The sequence below is a fragment of the Notothenia rossii genome, assembly GCF_949606895.1.
Source record: "Notothenia rossii genome assembly, chromosome: 7".
Lineage (NCBI taxonomy): Eukaryota > Metazoa > Chordata > Actinopteri > Perciformes > Nototheniidae > Notothenia > Notothenia rossii.
The window spans coordinates 7834270-7856041 of NC_136905.1; the positions used below are offsets into that span (position 1 = coordinate 7834270).

Here is a 21772-nt window from a genome sequence, read left to right on the forward strand (position 1 = left end):
CTAAGCATTACGGTAATGGTGTGCGGGCAACTGAGTTCTTTCGGCCTTCGCTCAACACAAGGCAGCATCTCATGATTCATTCAGCCAAACACAGACACCACAAGACGGGCTAGACAACATACACTATCCGAGCCGGGAAATCAAGAGGCTGGGGGTCCAAACTCAAAGGAACAAGTTTCCCACTAGAAAGGCGGAACTAGCTATCTTGTCATGGCGGATGTTGGGGAGGTTTTGATGTCGGTTTTGTCCACAATTCGGGTTCCGAAGCCCGGGGACCGTGTCCACAAAGACGAATGCGCCTTGTCATTTTCCTCTCCGGTGAGCCATTTTCCCCTTTTACAAATCAAAACGTCAACTAATAAACCGTGTTGTTTCATTTCTCATTCCCCTTCACTCCCTGATGTGTTTATCTAATGCAACGGTGTGTCAGGGCTGTCCTACTTTAACGCGCTGGCTTCCTATATGTTCCTGTTTAGACCAACGAGCATGCTAGCGTTAGGCTAAGCTAATACTGCACTGTAATGGAAACTTAGCTGCTATAGCTAGTTAGCTAGCTATGTCAGTGCAACTGCTGTCAAACTAGCTATCAAGCTAACTGAGTCGCTTTATGGTCACAACTTTAGCAGGATAGTAAATATCTTTTTAGCTTTTCATAGCATATAGTATTTCCACATTTTAGGTTACAGTTGTTTGTGGAATTTGATATAATTAAACCCGTGTTGGGCTCAATTGCAAAAATGTGCAGGTTCAATTCACACACCTTTTATTTATTAATACAATAACCAGTATGTATTCCACTTTAATATTACATTCTGTCTTTGTTTATCATTTTCTATTTACATGTAGGCTTCTGCACTTACTGGGCCACATGCAACATTCTCTGCAACATTTAGCTCATTGTATTTTATTTGACGTGTATAGGCTAGTTGTTTTTTTCTACATTACTTGAACATTCTTCTTGAAACACAATCCTTCCGAATGTTATTTTGACTCTGTTTCTTCTTGCACTGTAATAGTTTTTTTTTTAAATAAAAAATATGATATATATAAATATTGATGTTGCATTGTTGGAGTTTTCATTGCCTTAACTACACTGTGGCTCCTGTGCATATGACAATTAAGCCTTTGAATCTTGAATCTCAATGTAGAGCTAGTTTTCTAACAATTTGTGAGTGATGTGAGATGGGTAAGACATCCACATTCCTTCATCTTCAACTTCCCATTGTTGTGTCACAATGTAAAGACATCACCACAGGTTGTGACATTTAACATTGTTTTCTTTTGCAGGAAAGCGAAGGAGGCCTGTATGTGTGCATGAACAGTTTCCTTGGCTTTGGGAGGCAGTATGTGGAACGGCACCATGCCCGGACTGGCCAGAGGGCTTACTTTCACATCACCCGGACTCGCAAAGCTAAGGTGGATTTATTTTCCTGTCCAGACCAATCAATAGACCAGTCAATTAAATGTAAAACTTTTGACACCATCCACAGCATCTCTTCACACGTCAAGGGAACTCAACTTACAACCATTGATACATTTTTTTCATTCCCACAAAAGGAAGATGACAGTAACTCTGGATCTGGACACCCGCCCAAGAAAAAGCCCACCAGACTGGCTATAGGTTAGTGTATGAGAGCATTTTTCCATAAACACAGATACATTAAATGTCTTCTTTTGAGACTGAGTTGTGTAACCATCATATTGTTTTGTCTTTCCAGGGATTGAAGGAGGGTTCGATGTGGAGCAGGAGCTGTATGAGGAGGACTATAAGGTGGTCATTTTACCTGACAGACAGGAAGTGACATCAGACGACCTTGCAACCATGCCTGACGTTGTGAGAGAGCGGGTGAGATATATTTTGTCTTTTTCTAGCAAGATAAATATTTATCATTCAGTTAGGGGGAAAAATCGCCACTTTTGTATATATCCAATTCCAATTGGTGTTGATAGTAAATGTAATTGATTGAAGCAAAAAAAAGAGAACAGAGTCATGCTATATTGACATAGAAAGCTGAGTTTGCAGCTGCAAGATGTGTTGTTAAATCTGCTTTCAGCGCAGTCATGTAGTGTGACAGTGGCGTAGTTTGATGCAAGGAAGAACTGCATCTGTTCCTGCTTGACTTGTCGTCTCCAGTAAGAGGCTAGGTAGCCAGGAGGTGTGCAATTTCTAGACACACTGCTCTTCCTACCTGCCTTAACCATCCTGGTGCTTCAAACCATCAGTGATCAAGTAGTTTGGAAGTTTTATTACGAGCTATTAGTTGGGTCTAATGTCTTTTCTTTTGACTATCATCCCTCAAGGTGTCCCTGTCAATGGCGGGGATCATGTCAGCCGACTCAGTGTCTCATGCCTTACAAGTTCAGCAGTGGGATGGAGAGTTGAGACAGGAGTCAAGGCACGCCCCCGAACTGAAACAGCTTGACAACGGAGTCAAGATCCCACCCAGGTGAGGCGTTAGAGCTGTCTCTTCAAAACACCTACCATACAGTTCCTCATAACTGAGTGCCTTTATACAAATGTTTCTCTTATTTCTCTGAAAAAATGGCAATGATGCTATTGCATTCAGCATCCGTTATTGCATTAGTCCATTGCTGCGTTATAACATTTAGAATAGAGATAGCTGTTCGGTTTTATAAGCCGAAGCCTGCAAAATTTTTAAAGCAGTGCAAGACATTTTTTGTGACCTGTGTCTTGAACATCCTAGTGGCTGGCGGTGTGAGGTGTGTGACCTCCAGGAGAACATTTGGATGAACCTGACAGATGGCAAAATGATGTGCGGCCGAAGGTATTTTGATGGCTCCGGGGGCAACAACCACGCCCTCCTCCACTTCCAGCAGACTGGATTCCCTATTGCCGTCAAACTTGGCACCATCACTCCCGATGGAGGAGGTAAGCAGATAGCTCAATTCATTATTTTTTTTGTTAAAATCTGAGACATTTCAAGTGAAATTCAAAAGCTTTCTTTTATATACTGTGTTGAAGATGTTTACATACATGCAATCAAACTTTTGTTTTGATGACAGCAGGCTGCCAAAAAATGCTTAATCCAGAAACCCAAATTAGCTTAATTGCAAAAGTTTATTTTAAAATAATAAACAACATGAATACTTGTTGTCCTGCACAATCCAAAATATTCACCATGGAGAAGGGCACTTTTGACATCAGTAAGCATGCTAATTAGCTGCTCAGCTAAAACCTGCCCATTTATATGCTGGTGTGGGCTTGACTCTTCATTACTATTGCAAACTACACACTGTCTGATCATGTCTTATAAACCACAGTTCGATTGGGTTTACTTTGTCTCTCATTCCTCTGCTGGCCATCAAATCAACATATTAAAACTCAGACACCGACACGCTCCTCCAGCTGACTAAGACAGTACGGCTTCTGATACGGTTTTCTCACATTTCATCAAAAAAAGAATATTGTATATATTTCTAATAGCTATAAAGGGATAATAAAATGTGTATGTCCCCCCCCCCCCCCTCCCCCCCCGCACTCGGGGTGGACGCTCTCTCAGCCCTTGTCTGGTGGAAACACTGGCAAGGGCATCATATTACAGATCTCTAGTGTTAAAATGTAACAGACTATCTACAATGTGTCCACTTGTCTCATGCTTTGGCCTTCATTGCTCTCATTGTCTCTTCTGTCTTTGTATGTCCAGATGTGTACTCCTACGATGAGGATGACATGGTTCTGGATTCCAAGCTCCCGGAGCACCTGGCTCACTTTGGCATCAACATGATGACCATGGAGAAGGTATGTTCTTTGTTTCTGAAGTTCCTATTGGGAGCAGACTTGTTTCTTTTCTATTCAGTTTTTTCTCTCTCTCTCTCTCTCTCTCTCTCTCTCTCTCTCATTGATACTGGTTTGCTTTATTCAACACATCAAGTTGCTACAAGTTCTTGTAAAAACAAGTATCGCTGAAACTCAGTTTAACGATTGAAATTCAGATATATTTGATCTTTTTTCTTCTCTGTTTGCGGACATCCAGACAGTTGTGGCTGGCTCTATAGAGGAGACATTGATTACCCAGTATTACTAAGGGGTTTAACATTCAGCTGCAGTGTTAGAGAGCCAATCACACTCTAATGCCACACGAACGTGTTCTACAGAAAAATCAAATCATTGAATTTGTGCCCACTTATTTATTTGATTGATTATTTCCCCGTGTAAATGTTTGAATGCCAGCACACTGTTGACTGACACAATCTATACGTTTACATGACATCATGTAAAGAGAGATTGTTATAAAGGTCATTATAGCTGTAGTACTGATTGATTATAACAAGTGTTCTCTAACTTTTAATTAGAGCTGTCAGTCGATTAAAATATGTACGGTAATCGCATGATGTCCATAACCTTAGAGGAATATTTTTCAAGTTTTTAATACTCTTATCAACATCTGAGTGGACAAATACTCTTTATGCAAATGTTTGTTTATTATCATTGGAACAATAACAAAATATTCTCCTGAATATTCTCAACACAACAACCTGGAACCTCTCTCTCTCTCTCTCTCTCTCTCTCTCTCTCTCTCTCTTTCTCTCCCCCAACCCTGTCTACTTCTCTGCACTGAGCCAGTTTCTCAAACAGACAAGCCTGTTGACAGTTGTCGGCGAAATGCCTCTCCTCTGTCTTCATTACAGTCAAAGCATGAGACGTTCCCACAGTGAGTCAAAATAATGCGCTGTGATGTGCAGTCGACACGTTGGATGCGATCCGAGTTATCTAACCCTCGTCCTCCACAATGTTAAGCTGTAGCACCCATTTAGCTATCGCTGTTGTTGTCCAGGCGTCTCCCCGACAAACTTTCGAGCGTGGCCTGAGGCAAGCGAGCGGCAGGAGCGGGGCTGTCAGTATCAGCTGTGTGCTCGGCTTGCTGTTTAAAACTCCTTTTTTTGTATCCATATCTCTCGCTAGAATCTCCCACCATCCAACTAACAACAAGAACGTCAAGCCTTTGGGCTCTGAAACTACGGGGCGGGCCGAGGACAAATACACATGCGTTAATCGCACGTTAAAATAATTAGAGGCGTTAACTTGACAGCCCTACTTTGAATGCATACCCATTATCCTATCCGCCTACTTTCCTCCACACCTGTGTTTTCTCTGTTTCCCTGCTGTTATACATTTATTTGCCACCTGCTTCTCTTCAGATAAAGTGCAGATTACACAGTTGTCTGCAATGTGCCTCTCACTGTGTACTTTAATGTTGTTTCACGACTTGCTAATGTATTGCACACACATAATGATGTTGCACAGACAGGGGGTGTAACTGCGCTACAGTAGAGCATAAGACAAAAGGCAGCACTTGGTGATGAGTTTTGTAGTGTCTTCCTTACTAGAGGATGCTGCAAAGCAATTATCGCCTGTACCCAGTGTTGATGTTAAAAGCCTTTTTTATTTAGTCTTTGTTCTGTGCAAAACATCCTTATCATTTGTTCAACCTCCTTTTAGAATTTGCAGTTCTTAAATGGGCCCTATGGTGCTTTTCTGAATATGATTTTCACACACTTCCCCCTCTGCCTAAAACGCCTAGATTAGACTCCTTTGTTTACTTCTGTAACAGAGTGACACCACTACGTAACACTCGCGCTTCTATTGGCTAGTGCTCCAACACATTGTACGTTACGCAAAGGGGCGGGACATATCTAAGCGGTTGACCAGTCACACAGAACCGAACAGCTAACCAATCAGAGCAGACTGGGCTCTGGTTTCCGACAGAGGGTGAAAAGAGGTGCTGCAGCACAGTATGAGAGAAATAAAGAGCTTTTTGAACATTAAAGCATGGAGACCTGTCACATTAGAGACACTACATACAATTATGAACCAAGAAAGTAGCATAATAGGGCCCCTTTAAACTACATTTTAGTCTAGTCCTTTTTTGTCAACAATATTGTATTTTGATAAGATCCCTGTAAGTATTTAATGACACTGGTTCTGTCTTATCCTCATCTCTCCACGTATTTAGTCATACTCTTCATTAACAAAAATGAGCCCTGCTTGTCCCCTTCATCCTTCACCCTGTAATCAAGTTGACTCGTCTGCCCTCAGACTGAGCGGACAATGACAGAGCTGGAGATCGCTGTGAACCAGCGCGTTGGGGAGTGGGAGGTGATCCAGGAGTCGGGGACCACCCTGCGGCCCATGTTCGGCCCCGGTGTGACTGGCATGAAGAATCTGGGCAACAGCTGCTACCTCAACTCTGTCATGCAAGTGCTCTTCACCGTGCCAGACTTCCAGCAAAAGTGAGAGCCCTCTATTACACAAAGCCCCCATCCTCCTGTTACTCCCAGCTGTTCGTGCGGAAAACAGCTGTCTTATAAAAGACAATGGAATTATTTTGGCAAACTTTAAATGAAAATAATATGAAAAACGATGTTGAAAGCTGGCTATTACAGCAATAGAGTTGTAATAATTATTCCCGATTGATTGAATATTCCTCTAACAACACTGTCCAGATATATGTGTAAAATACTGAATGCAAAGATTCATTTCATATCCTTCAACTCACGTCTTCCAGGTACGTGTCTAACATCGACAAGATCATTGATGAAGCCCCAAGCGACCCCACCCAGGACTTCAAAACCCAAGTGTGAGTGTCTGCCTCTTTTATAACTAGCTCTTGTGTTACTGTTGGTTGCCTCAAAGCCCGCTTCAGTGGTTTGTTCGAAAAGAAAAGAACCCCGTTTGATAAAAAATTACAAATTCCGAAGTGCGTTCTTTTTCAAATCTCTTCTCACTCAAAACAATTTCTATGCACATGCAGTCAAACACTCATCAAACCCTTTTTCCCATTATATCTTGGAAAAGCTACCGTCTTAGTAACAGTTGATGAAAGGAGCCATCCACTGAAACACACACACACTCAAAGTGGGCCAGTTGTCAGACACACAGCTGATGACAGATTCCTTTCCAGGCAGCTCCATATTTAAATGCGTCTCCCTCTCTTCTCTTGCTATCAGAAGGGTTTAGTCACACTTATACTGACACTTGGCCACTTGTCATTTTAGCATTATGTCTCTTTTTGTGGAAACAGACGCTTCCTTAATTTGGTGTTACTCATGTGTGTCCTAAACAACAACTTGACTTGTCACTTATGTTTTAACGTGGCACAACTGTCAGATATAAGATAAGACTATATTTTACAATATAATCTCGTGTTTTGAAACAGAAATATGTCAGATTTTAATTATTTTCTTTGGCCAAACAATCTCTTGTTTTGTTGCTGTCCAAAAACATTTACACCCAACAGAGATCTCCTTCCTGATTAGTCATTCCAACAAGCTATTTGAAAGCCAAAAATACATGTAGGCCTTTATCCAAATCCCCCTCCTGTGTGTGTGGTTGGATGTGCAGTGTTGTCAGCTTTGTTTTCTTTTCCACAGAGCCAAGCTCGGCTACGGTCTGTTGTCAGGAGACTATTCCAAACCAGCACCAGACCCTGCAGATGAAACTGGTGCATCTGAACCCAGGGTAGGAAGAAACAGCTGATTCACACTTCTTAGCTTGGTCTGAGATACACTATATAGACAAAAGTATTGTGCCACCTACACATTACACCTAACTTTCATGACATCCCATTCCAAATTCTTAGGCATTAATATGAAGTTGGAGAGAAGCAATGTCACAAACTGACTTGTTGAAACGGTGGCATCCTATTACAGTAGCTCGTACAAATTCACCGAGCTCTTTAGAACGACCCTTTCTTTGGGCATTTTTTGTAAAGGCAGACTGCATGGCTAGGTGCTTGATTGTATACACCTGTGGCAATGGGACTGAATGAAACACCTGAATTCAATGATTAAGGGGAGCGTCCCAATACTTTTGTCTAGATCAGGGGTTTCAAACTCAAGGCCCGGGGGCCAAATCCGGCCCGTAACTTCCTTTCGTGTGGCCCCACAAGAGCTTTTAAAGAATATAATATGTTTATTATACGGTTATATGCCGATTTACAGAAGCGTTGCCCATAAACTGCATTTCCCACAATGCATCTCAAATTTGACTTTTTTTTTCTCAGAATTTGACTTTTTTTTCTTCAAAAATATGCCTTTTATCTTAGAATTAGCCTTTTTCTCCGAATTTGACTTATTTTTCAAAATGTCACTTTTCCCCCCCAAAATTTCACTTTTCTTTTTTTTTTGACTTTGTTTCCAGAATTTGGCTTTTCTTTCTAAATCATTTTGTGACATTCTCATTTAAGAGACTTGCAATTATTTGCCCTAGACTTCTGCTTTCCGATGTAGTTAATAATAAAGTTATTACCCTATCCCATAATAATCCAATGCATAGGCAATACAAATAGATTTAATTTGTTAGTGCTTTTAAAGGTGCTCAAAGACACTTTACAGATCTAGTGAAGAGAAAGGAACAACAAATAAATACATATAGTTAAAGTCAAATAATACAAAAACAATCGCACATTAAAAGCCAGATTGAAGAGGTGAGTTTTTTGAAGGTGGTGAGGTCAGAGCAGTCTCTGATGGGTTGTGGGAGTGAGTTCCAGAGACATATTATATTATGTAATATAATACATTATTTTATATATATTAAATATTTATATATGTATTTTTATATAGTCATGAAGTTACAGCCGGCCCTTTGAGTGCAACCATAATGCTGATGTGGCCCGCGATGAAGTTGAGTTTGACCCCCCTGGTCTACATGGTGTATAAGCCCTCCCCCTTGACACATCCAACTGTTTAATCTGTGTTTGCAGGGAGACCAAATCGGCATAGCACCTCGAATGTTCAAAGCACTCGTTGGGCGAGGCCACCCAGAGTTCTCCACCAACCGGCAACAGGATGCTCAGGAGTTTTTATTGCACTTCATAAACATGGTGGAGGTAAAGTAACACTCACTGTGCTTCTTGTTTTTTTATGGTCACCAGCTGTTCTCTGTCTGACATGAGCATTTATTTTCCCCCACAGAGGAACTGTCGCACTGGGTCCAACCCGTCTGAAGCCTTCAGGTTCCTGGTGGAGGAGAGGATTGTGTGTCAGCAGTCGCAGAAAGCCAAGTACACACAGAGGGTGGATTACATGGTGCAACTGCCAGTGCAGATGGAGCAGGCCACCAACACAGGTGAGGGGAAACAATGTCCATAGGCTAGAGTTAATGTTTTTCACAATAGATGAGAGTAACACCTATGTCCGGGCGAAAATGACGGCCCCGCCCACTTTTGGGGGAAAACAACGCTGTCATTTGAATGGCGGTCAATACAAATTCTGAATTTTTTGCCAACCCGATCAGAAATGTAAGAAAACCTTGGATTTGTGGATATTCAAAATGGACAGACAGGCAAACAATTACATGAAATCATTGGAAATCGACGATCGGGCTCGATATATGTTTAAATTAAAATCAGTAGGCGGGGCTGTAATTTTCGCCGGCTGTTACTCTCATGAGCGAGGTGGAAAATTATAGTTTTATCATGCCAAAAAGCTGCTGTGTCGTTTATTGCACCTCAAACATTAAAACAAATCCAGAGTTCAGTGTTTCTGAACTTCCTCTGAGAACAAAGGACAGTAACAGAAGATCTCTGTGGCTTCAGGCTCGATCGCCATTCAAATGACAGCGTTGGTTTCCCCCAAAAGTGAGCGGGGCCGTAAAGTGACGTAGATGTTACTCTCATCTATGGACATCGATCGCCTACTGCTATATTTAACCATATATCGAGCCCGATCGTCGATTTCCAATGATTGAATGTAATTGTTTGCCTGTCTGGCCATCGTAATCGGGCTCTTTGAAGATCCACAAATCCACAGTTTTCTTAAGTTTCTGATCGGATCGGCAAACACTTCAGAATTTGTATTGACCGCCATTCAAAATGACAGCTTTGTTTTCCCCCAAAAGTGGGCGGGGCCGTACTTTTTGCCCGGAAGTGACGCATGTGTTACTCTCATGTATTGGAATACACTGCTGGAAAAAAAGCTTGTTTTTCCAACATCACCCTAATTATATTTATGATAAAACCTACTCCAAAGTTATCATTGCCATTCATTGCTTGAGGTATGACGGACAGCTGTCAACTTTATTTCTCCCAGTTGCATTTTTAGTGTAACTGTGATTTTTTTCTCAACCTTGTGCATATTTGTCCAACAGAAGAGCTTCAGGAGGCAGAGCGCCGGCGTGAGGAGGGGGACAGCTCCGCCCCCACAGTGCGAGCTCAGATCCCCTTCACTGCCTGCATGGCGGCGCTGAATGAACCCGAGGTGCTCACAGACTTCTGGAGCTCAGCTGTGCAGTCCAAGACTACTGCCACCAAGTATGAAGAGACACACACACGCTGAAAGGGATGTTAGATCTTAAAGGTCACCTATTATGCTAATTTTCCTCAATATATTATAGGTCTCAGATATATCCAGAACCTGTCTCTGATTGGCTGAAACACCAAACAGGGGGGTGGGGTTACCTTGGTTGCTGATTGGCTAATGGTTACACAAGCCAAAAAAATCGTTATGACATCATAAAGTGTCCAAAATCTGATCAGCTCATTTTCAGACAGGTTTTTATAGAAATGGATCAGGACAAAAAGAGAGAGAATCTTTTTTCCTGAAACTTTCAGAATCTCTTTCCACAGAGGGGACACATGTTGATGTAGAAGAGACATGAAGAAGAGGGGACACATGTTGATGTAGAAGAGACATGAGGAAGAGGGGACACATGTTGATGTAGAAGAGACATGAAGAAGAGGGGACACATGTTGATGTAGAAGAGACATGAACAAGTGAATAATAGGTGACCTTTTAAGATGCCTCGATTAACGCCATCTTTCGTCTCATTTGTCAGAACGACCCGCTTCGCCTCTTTCCCCGATCACCTGGTCATCCAGATTAAGAAGTTCACCTTCGGCCTGGACTGGGTGCCCAAGAAACTGGGTGAGCAAAGATATTATTATTATTATAGGATTGTGTTCAAGCGATTAGTGTTTCTCTTTCTCTACACAGAAGATCCTGAATTGGAAATCCACTTATCTCACATTAGCAGATAATATTGTCTGAAAGGGACTTGTTTGAAACTCCTGTTACTCATGCAGGATTAATGTTGAACAGGCTCACTGTTATTTATACTAGGGATGCCAGAAACTGACCATGATCAAATTCGAAAATCGGACAGCCCTGGCGAATATTAATCGATTATTCGCCGCTATAATACTATTACTATTATTAGCATTAGTCTATATTTTTGGTTGAAACTAAGCCAGGAAAAAAAAGAAAAACATAAATAATAATAAAAAAATATATAAATAAAATCGAATTTAAAAAAAATAATTTTCGATTATGGAGACTGTAACGAATATTCGAAAAATCGAATAATTGCTGGCATCCTTAATTTATACAGTTGTCTTTCATAGCGTGGCAAAATACCTTCTGTTTCTGATCGACCGGTGTCTTTTGCCTCTCATGAGCTCGTGTTTATAGTGTATATAGCTAGTGTGGTGGAGCAAAGAACAACTGTGTTTCCGTCTTGTGGAAAATCAAAAGCAGTGCGATTGTTTATCTCCAGCTTGTTGCTCCTTCATTTGTTACAACCCAAAGTTGGACATAGGGGTGAAGCAAGCCCCCAGGAAGTGTTCGGGTGTTTTTTTAAATTTTAAATAAACAAAGTCTTGGCTTTTAGAATATGAAACTTTTATTGCCAACATCACACGATAAATACATGTTTGAAGCTTGTAAAGGGAAGACGACAGCTCTCCCTCGCACCCTGCTGTTCCTCAGCGCCGCTCCCCCTCCCTCCGGCTCACATTATGAATGCAAGGCGTTTGGTAATCATAGATAACTCGGCAGGGTCCGTTACAGTTTGTTTTCATCTGATTTCAATTTAACAAAGTCTTGGCTTTTAGAATATTAAACTTGTTTCGGCAAATTCAGATGATAAATACAACTTTGAAGCTTCGGCATAATTACAAGCGGAGAACGGAGTAACTTAACGTCACAGCAGGCACAATAACAGCCGGTGTTTCTTGTGAGTGTTTTCCCCGGGAAACAAACACAATACACACAAACACGTCACAGATTATTTTGCGGTATTTGGCTGCCGAACGAAATCACATAATATTAGTACTACAAGTAAAACAAATACAAATAAAAATCGGTCAGCCATTTGCCCTTCTCTGCTCTAAATCAACACAGAATTATTTTTGAAATGTTTGATTTCATGAGACAGAAACAATCCTATGCAGCCTACACACTAATCTAATTCTGGTATAATATTAATGACATTAGTGCTGCCTAATCTTTACCTGCAAATGTGCAGAAATACCTAATTATGAGACATTCAAAAAATGTAAAAGTTGTATTTAAATGTTGATTAGATTCCGCTATGGGCGAACAGTAACAAGCAACAGCATCTCAGAGGACATTTGATTACATTTGAACATTTCTCACCCAGTAATTATGATATTAAAGTGTGTTAACCAAGCATTTGCTCTAAAGTGAATGATGGGTTATTAATGTGTTGTTTTTTGTTTTCTTTCTATACAGACGTGAGCATCGACGTTCCCGACACTCTGGACCTGAGCGCGCTGCGAGCCACCGGTCAGCAGCCGGGAGAGGAGCTTCTTCCTGAGGTGGCCCCGCCCCCTCTCATGACCCCAGACGTGGAGGTTAAAGGTATCCTGGGTTTCCATGGCAACGAGGAAGACGACTCTCTCTACTCCCCACTGCTGTGTTAGTCTGTCTGGCGTTTTCGGCTCTTCTCCCCCCCCCCTCATCTCTCATTTGTCCTCCCTCGTTTCCACCTTTTCTGTTTCCTCACGTCCTTCTGTTTCCATGGTTTCTAACTATTTATTCATTTTCACATCATGTCAAGTGATTTAAAAGTCATTCATTTATATTTTGTTGAACATGAGTTGATTTTTCTGTTTATTATTTCATTATTTCGCCTTTTGTCAGTATCTCATTTGAAACGGTTTTTTTTTAACGTGGCAATAGACAAGTTGTTTTGCTTTATTGTATCATTCAGTAGTAAATGTTGACTGCCAGTGTTTCCTCCAGACCAGGGCTGAGAGGGCGTCCACCCGCGAGCAGGGGGGGTGTGTCACGTCACGTCGTGTCACGTGACTTGAATTTTGAATTGAGCCGTCCCTTATAGACACGATCTCTTTACGTATTAGCGATGGGAATTCCGGCTCTTTTTAGTGAGCCGGATCATTTGGTTCGGCTCACTAAAAAGAGCCTCTTCATGTTACCACAGTTTACCACGGAGCCTCAGTTTCACCGATGCGAGGCTCCGGCGCTCGCCTCAGTTTCACCGCTGCGAGGCTCCGGCGCTCGCAGTTCACGCGCATGCTCCACTAGCCCCCCCCCCCCCCCGTCAAGGCTCGCCGGCAGTACACTTTCCTTCACAGGAACACGCTTTGCTGGCAGCGAAAATAATCCCACCAGACTCCTTTGCCCCTCCAACAGAGGGACGTCCTTGTCCTTTTTCCTTTTCGTCATTTCAAGCGATAAAAACTCGATCTTCTCTCAAATTATTTATTTGTTTGGACGCCCTCGGCTCGAGTTCAGGCCAGGGCGTTCCGAGCTGAATAAGGGCGTCAAATGACGGCAAGACGCCCCGTCCCACTGGGAAACGCTGCATGGTTATAAAATCATGGCACCAACTGCGCTTAGATCGCTTCCCTGTAAGCCTCACTTTTACTAAGCATTTTCATCTCAAAGGGAAATGAACGCTCAAATTACTGCAAAAACCAAAATGCAGTGTATACTGTGCAGTGTTGCAATATCTATTCCAATGAGACTAGCTCTACTCCAAATGTTGCCATCGTACTACATTTGAATTTGGGTAGAATCGTTAGAAAACTAATTTGCATAAAGCTAAGTAGTTGCAGCACACGCGGAGAGGGAGTCCACTTAGTAAAAGAGCTGTGGAAATGAATGGGAATTAATTACAGTATAATACACTTCATTGCTTTTTCCTGACGGTCTGAATAAGGCTTTTAATTGGTCGCCATTAGTAGCCTTTGAGTAAATCAAAAAGCGATCAAGTCGTTTTTGTGAAACAGTAGGAAAGTTGTCTATTGCCATTTATTAAAGAAACACAGAACAACAATGATTTCACATCAGTGTTTCTACAAAAAGTCATTTAACTTTTCCCTCTCCACACATCCAGCTCCAGTGCTCGACGACTCCACTGTGTCCCAGCTTTGTGAGATGGGATTCCCCCTGGAGGCGTGCAGGAAGGCGGTGTACTACACTGGGAACACTGGGATCGATGCTGCCATGAACTGGATCATGGGCCACATGGATGACGCAGGTGAGCAGAGAGAACTCGCATGAAAAGAAGTCATCCATCAGTCTTAATCCTTTAATCATGCGTAACATATTGATAGACGCTCTGATTGCCTCAGCTGGTACAAAAGAGTCCTGCTGACGATACTCTGCGTTCATTTTGGTTGTGAAGCCATACGGTTTTTTGACCGCTGCACTGCAGAGAAATTATGAGTTTAAGTTGTTTATTTTATGTGACGTAACTGTCTCCATCATCGACTAATGTACCGAAACAAACAAACAATATCTTGTGTGTGGGAAGCATGGATGTATAATAAGAACTGGATATAGCGTGGGAGGCGGGGCCTCGTTCATTCCTATGAGAGTTGCCCATTGGCACAGGAAGACAAAATGGCCCAACTTTTGAGAGAGCGAAACGTCACGAAAGTATTCATATAATCCATTCTTATTGTGCATCCATGGGTAAAGGTTAAACTCGTACTGAACACGTCACATGAACGTGCCGGGCGGCGCGGTCCCGTGGGTTAGATCCGCGTTCATAATGCCGAGGAAAATAACTCTCAGAATAACGTTATTAGCACATTTTACAACTTGAGGACCGAATGTTTTTAATAACGGCTATACAAACGTTCATACTGGGTAGTTTATTTAGTTTTAAAAAATATTATCCAACGATTTACAGACGTCTCTTTCCCAATGTTAGTCAATGGGGAAAAAATCTTTCCGGGCCCAGCGACTGATACGGAAGTGTAGTTCCGCCGCTTGGCCACAACAAATATTTTCCTCAGAGTCCGGCGCACTTCCTGGGGGCTTGGTGGGAAGTGGGAGAGATTGCTGTTTTACTCTCACTCATGTTGTCATCTCTCTGATTGGCTGCAGACTTCGCCTCCCCCCTGGTGATGCCGGGCTGCAGCTCCGGCACCACGCCCACTGAGAGCCTCTCTGAGGAGCACCTGGCCACCATCGTGTCCATGGGCTTCAGCCGGGAACAGGCCACCAAAGCACTCAGAGCCACGGTGAGAATCATACACTTTATTTGTTTAGCACATTTCATGCACAAATAATAATAATAATAATAATAATAGATGACATTTGTATAACGCCTTTCAAGGGACCCAAGGCCACTTGACATGGTGAACAAACAAACAAACAAACAAAAGGGGCAAATAATAAAGTAAACAAATTCAATAAATAGCAGCCCAAAGCTCTTACAGAACAAAAGAGGTAAGATAAAACACCTACCGTGATCCTAATGAAATTCCCTTGAATTAAATCTGACAAATTTAAAATAGGTTAAAAGAAACAATTAAAAAAAACATTTGAAATAAAAGAAAAAATTAAATAATACAAATACAGTAAAATTCAGACGCTCATGTTTAGGGATGGGTGCCGAGCCCGGTATTAAACGGGCCCCGCGGCTGAATTATTAAAGACCGTGGTACCTTTAAGCTCTGATGTTCTGGGTCTTTTTATCGGTACTGGAGACATTTAAAAAATATGTCATACATATATATTATTGCTACACAAACATTATATTGCAGTTTTAGTGTCGCCATCTCCGTTTCTAATACGCAAAAAGACGACAAAATGCGAGTACAATGTGTCACAGGAAAACACGCTGCAGAGGAATGAAAGTTGCAGAAAAAACACGGATAATAACTAGTAATTGGCTTTGGGCTCTAACTGAAACAACTAAAGACGTTTTTTTAAGGACAGTTAGGGTTCGGTTGAGATCTAGATTTCAAAAATGTTTTCCCACTTTGTCATTGTCACACCATTACACATTAGGAGGACACAAAGCAGCCGATGGCGGTTTGTGTGACTCCCATTTTAAATTACTGAGATTAGATGCACGTATTTGTTGCCATATTTAGCCTCAGTACCTGTGTCATGTTGAGGCAGAGCCGAGCTCTTTTTATTATATAATTACATTTTCAGTATTCCAGTTATATCATTATGAGATTACCCAACATGTGGCTCCTTTACAGAAGTCGACTCTAATAGAATTTTAAATGCGTTATTAAATTATCAACTCATTGAAACTAAAATGCAGCTACAAGGGTTTAACATGTTGAAGGCGAAAAGCTTGTAATACAGTTTCAAATTAAATATTATGATGCTGCAGATAAGACATTATAATGTAATAGTTTGGTACACACATCAAAAAGCACACCATGATCATGTTATACGAAGTACAATGAAACGAGGATAATGATGTAAAAGCTATAATTCGCCCTGATGTCCCAAATTATATTGTAATTGCAATATAAGTCAGAATGAACTTAATTCAAATTGTATTTATTTAAATAATTCAGGCCTATTAGCTACCACATAATGCCGTGTAGGAAATTAGTTTCATCCATCTGATGTAACCGCAGTGTTTCTAATCTTATTGTTCGCCTGTGAAGAAACGGCATCAGCTCTCGTGGTTCCTCTAACTTGTTCGGTATAATCCACACTTCCTCCAGAAGGGAAGAAGATAGGAGCTTATTTTTCTACCAAAAGCTGAAGTTAGGGCTGCTCGATTATGGCAAAAATCATAATCTCGATTATTTGGGTCAATAATTGTAATTGCGATTATTAAATGCGATTATTCATTGACTTTGAAAACATCCATTTATTGGAGAATTTTTTTTTGAACAGTATGTTTTTAACAGTTGATTACCCTGAACTTTAAGTATAATTCAACTGAAAAACCCAAAAAATAAATAAAAAAAGTAATAAAAAAATTATCGTTTTATTTCGATTACGTTGTTTTTGTAATCGTTGCAAGCCATAATCGAAATCGCGATTTAAAATACGATTAATTGAGCAGCCCTAGCTTTAGTTATTGACATTCTTGATGACGTCTCCTCCTCTTGTTTGACAGAGTAATGTCCTGGACCGGGCGGTGGACTGGATCTTCTCCCACCTGGACGACCTGGAGTCGATGGACGTGTCTGAAGGCGGTCGCTCAGCGGCAGAGAGCGAGGGCGGCAGGGAGCCCCCCCCACCTGGCCCCCGGGTCAAAGACGGACCAGGAAGTGAGTCCCGTCAGAGGAGGCATTACATTGAATTAATTCACAAGACATGTCGTGAGCCACGAGTTGACACAGCGGTTGCCAAAACCAATTCTGATCTCTACCCCAGACCCATGTATTTAGCTAGTTCTGAGAGAATAATCAACTTAGTGCATAACAAGATAACGGGCAACGCACAATAACACCTCTATCAGCTGACGCCAACAGGCAGGAACAGGGAGACTAAACACTGAGATCACAGCAGCCCACGGTTGCAGGTGCCTGAGCTCAGTGAGGGCAGTACAGACTGATAAGCTGGGTCAACGGTATGGGTCCAGGACAATATTTCCCCAACAAGCATCACAAGGGCCCACTTTCACAAAAAGCAGCAAAGGAATTTTTCCATTTAACTTTTAGATATGGCAGAAAAAAGCTCTGTAGCAAACACACACTTATGATACTTATTTGTTTAGTTCAGCAGGACAATCTTCACATATTCATTCCCATTTCCCCCACATTTTTGAAGCATTGAACCACTCGCCAGAAGTAAAAAGCTAAGCTACAAACAAACTACATCACAGTCACCTGACTTCACGTCACCACCGCTAAGCTAGAGGCTGCTAATGTTTATCGTGATGACATTTGGTAGTCTCATTTAGAACCTTGTTAGCGACCACCTTTCTTAAGCTTTGGACCAGAAGTGCTAAAATGTTAACTCATATCCGGGTTTTCAGACTCATTCCTGCACCACTCTGTTGTGTTCAGAAACCTGAAATGTAGACAGCAGCGACACAATCATCCTATATTTAAAGACCTGTGTTCTGTCATCCGCTATTATTTCATTTCATATTTAAAAATATATCTTATGTACATGGTGTAACTGCGATTGATCTAATGGCTTCTCTCCTTTCTCCAGAGTACGAGCTGTTTGCGTTCATCAGTCACATGGGGACGAGCACAATGTGCGGCCACTACGTCTGCCACATCAAGAAGGATCACCAGTAAGTCTTTCTTTCATTATGTATTTTTATTCTTACTATTTCAAGGACTCAATATGTCATTTATAAGTCAAACTGTCGAAACAAAACCTGAGTATGTGACAGTCTCATAGTCTATGTGCTTACTGTTCTCAATCAGAAGGTCATTTATTCATTAACCCTTAGATGCACGAGTGACTGGACCCTACACTCTTCCATAAGTGGGTCAAAAAGTACTGTTTTTATGCCATTTTTGTCATTTTGGTTAAGAAAAATCACTTGTATAATATTTAGTATTATATTTTGGTTCACACTATAAATATTTTATATTTAATTTTTCACTATTTATTTTAGACATTTTTTTTTACTTTTTGAAAAAAAACGTTTTCAACATATCGATGCAAAGATCTCCGCTATTCTGAGACCCTCACAGTATTCCAGTCCCTTTTCAAAACTCATCTCTTCTCCTCTTGTCTACTCATAGCCCACCCCCCATCAATCCATGCCGGTTGATCAAGTTTGATAGTCCTATACCCCCCCCCCACCCTAACCTTCCCTTATATTATAAAGCCATTTTGAGTCCTTGAAAAGCCCTATACAAATATAATGTATTATTATTATTATTATACTGACAGGTATCAGATCTTGCTGTGTGAAATAATCTCCCTGAGAGGTCTCACTTGTGATGTAGTCTGTGTGGTCCACAGTGAATGTATTCCTGACAGCAACAGGTGATGAGAATCAAAGGTTCACAGAGGATCCCATAGGAAATGCATGCGGGTCATTTTTGACCCACTTATGGAAGCTTGGGGTAGAAATACAAAAACTACAATTTCTTAAAATTAAAATTTCAAATTTGAGTGGCATGATATCCAAAACGTGTTTTTTGAGGAATAGCTGGAATATGAGATGATAAAAAATGTTTAATTACAAAGATACTTCAAGAAAACCACCTCACTGGGTCAACAAAGACCCACTTATGCATCTAAAGGTTAAAAGTTGTACATTTGTTTAAATCTATCAAAGTATTCTACATCGCCTCAGCAGGGGGCACCACACTCCACGTCTGCTGTGAACAATAGTTGTTGCTGATGTGAAAACAGTGGTTTAAATTGTGCATCGGCACTATCCAAAATGGTACTTTAACCAGGTTTTTGATGTAACTGTGACACAGTTGATGCATGTAACACTTTCATTTATTTAAAATGTTATATATCGTTCTTCTGGGAGCTCATTGAGTAACTGCAGCTCTGACTAACCATGGCTGAAGAAAACCTGAAATAATGTAAAATAAATTGTCAAAAATGATAATTATACTAATGATGATTAATGACCTCATCTTAGTTGGTGAACGCTTCTTAAACGAATAAACAACCTGAGATTGCACAAAGAAACATAATATGACGAAAGCAGATTTGTCACATTAAGCGTTTTTCATTTTAAAATTTGATTTAAAAAAACGACTCTTATGTGAACATGATCAAATCCATAGCCGTTCGGTTATGTCGTGGCCCTTTGTGAACCGAGTGGTCTCTCTGCTCCACAGGTGGGTCATCTTCAACGATCAGAAGGTCTGCGCTTCGGAGAAACCTCCCAAAGACCTGGGCTATCTCTACTTCTACCGGAGAGTGTCCGAATGAGAGTGAAGAAGGAGTTATGTGGGCGCTAACACAAACACACAGTTCATAGTCACACCCCACCAAGCTCTTACTGGCACGCTTCACAACTGACAAACGTGTAAATATATCCCTCAGAGTGCACAAATACAGTCACATTAAATCGTGCTGATGTACAGATAAGGAGGTTTTTCCTTTTGATCCGTTGATCTCAAACTAAGGGTCTGTTCGGAGGAGCAGATTTAGTTTGTTACCTGGATGACTACGCTGAGAAAACACCTGATATTACCGCGTTTTACTTCCAGATCATTCAGAAAACCTGCTTCCTGGTGCAAGCCTCCCACCTCAGAGGGTTGATAACTCCATTCCCTCTTTGCTTAACTCTCTCCGTAATCCACGTCCTGATTTACACTGCCGCTTCCCCTCAAAATAAGCCGCTTCCTGCCCCTGATCTTCATTTTTTTTTATTGGACGGTTGCATTTTGGTGTCAGCAGTAAGACACTGACTCCTCCTCCTCCTGCTGCTCCGCGTGTTTCAGTGAGGAAGTTAAAAAACAAACAGTTGAACAACAACCGTGAGAGGAAATGTCAGTGAATAAATAACAGCTCTAATGTGTGTTACAAATAAAGGAAATAAAAACACCAACTTGTTCTTTCTTTAAGGAGTTTTGTGAGGGTGATATCTGGGTGATCTTTGTTTTTACTTTGCAAACATCCTTTGTTACTTCTGCTGTGACAAATAAAGAATTGTCTTTCTGTCATTCTGCCTTGCTTCTTTTGAAAGAGTCATCGAGGAGTTTGTTTTACCGCTACGATCGATAATAATCACTTTTTCTTCTTAGGTTGCTTTCATGATTTCAAGTTGTTGAGTTGGCACAATCAGAAACATCTCCTGTAAGAGTTTGTTACAGTTGCTAAAATAAAAAAAACAAATAGAAATTCAATCAGGAGAGACGGTTTTGATGTAAGAATACATATTTATTGCCAGGAATACACACATGAATGTAATGGAGTTTTGGCGATTAGACCACGTTGTGCAGGAGTATCATTTGGGAGGGGAGAACCGATCTGATGAAACCCCCCGGGGTCTAGAGACACTGGTGGTGGTGAATGGATAGTTGGGGTCGGTCTGAAGGGGAGGGGCTTAGCTTGACCCTGGTGGTGGTGAATGGATAGTTGGAGTCAGGTCTGAAGGGGAGTGGCTTAGCTTGACCGTGGTGGTGGTGAATGGATAGTTCCTTCCCAGCCTCGGAAAACGAAGAATGGTGTAACAGGCTAACAGGTGTGCGTCATATGCGAGGCCCTAGAACCGCCAACGGGTACATTTTACCCGCAGCTGTTTTTTGATTGTTTTTAACTTTTGTTCAATAACGTATTAGTCTCCCAGTCCGTGACTTTTCCTGAAAGTGTGTTATGTAGCACCCTCTGTTGTTAACAATTGTCAATATGAAGTCAGATTGAAAAAATCGCCCAAAAACTGCCATTTATACCTATATCCGCCAGCGGGTAATATTTACCTCATAGAAAATGCAGCGTAAACATGAGGTGTTGCTATAGCAACGCCTTTTGTCTACTGCGGTTCCTTATAGATAGAGATATATTGAGAGATGGATAGAGAGAGAGATAGACAGATAGATAGTTATAGATAGTGTAACATCTTGGAGAATACAAGATCTTGGATGACTGAGCTCACGTTGAGGACGTAATGCATGTGTGCAGGTTACGTGCCGGTTGAAGAAAGATGGACACTCGGAATGAGAGAAGTAGTCCGCGTCGTCTATTTATGTAGACAATTATATGTTCATAGAACAGAACATTACAGATATATCGATAGAGAGAGATAGAGAGATTTGTACCTAAACAAAACACAAGTCTAACACCAAGCGTTTAAATCAGCACTCTTAGCGATAATTTAAACGTCATGCTATCTGCACAACCTATA

At 41.2% G+C, this 21772-nt stretch overlaps 1 protein-coding gene across 2 annotated transcripts; it reads left to right on the forward strand.

Annotated features, from left to right (window-relative positions):
- The first annotated feature begins 67 nt into the window (after positions 1-67).
- On the forward strand, positions 68-20591 carry usp5 (ubiquitin specific peptidase 5 (isopeptidase T)). Of its 2 annotated transcripts, none has more exons than XM_079691224.1 (20): positions 68-318; positions 1288-1416; positions 1558-1621; positions 1719-1846; positions 2302-2447; positions 2706-2890; positions 3666-3760; positions 6059-6252; positions 6528-6599; positions 7393-7480; positions 8724-8849; positions 8935-9088; positions 10109-10271; positions 10796-10884; positions 12490-12675; positions 14120-14263; positions 15118-15254; positions 17108-17261; positions 18154-18238; positions 19761-20591. In XM_079691224.1, the coding sequence occupies exons 1-20, from the start codon at positions 211-213 to the stop codon at positions 19852-19854; spliced, it is 2541 nt and encodes an 846-aa protein (XP_079547350.1). In that variant the 5' UTR covers positions 68-210; the 3' UTR covers positions 19855-20591. The 2 variants fall into 2 exon arrangements, with proteins under 2 accessions (XP_079547350.1, XP_079547351.1); XM_079691225.1 differs by having other exon boundaries at positions 12490-12618.
- The last annotated feature ends 1181 nt before the right edge of the window (positions 20592-21772 follow it).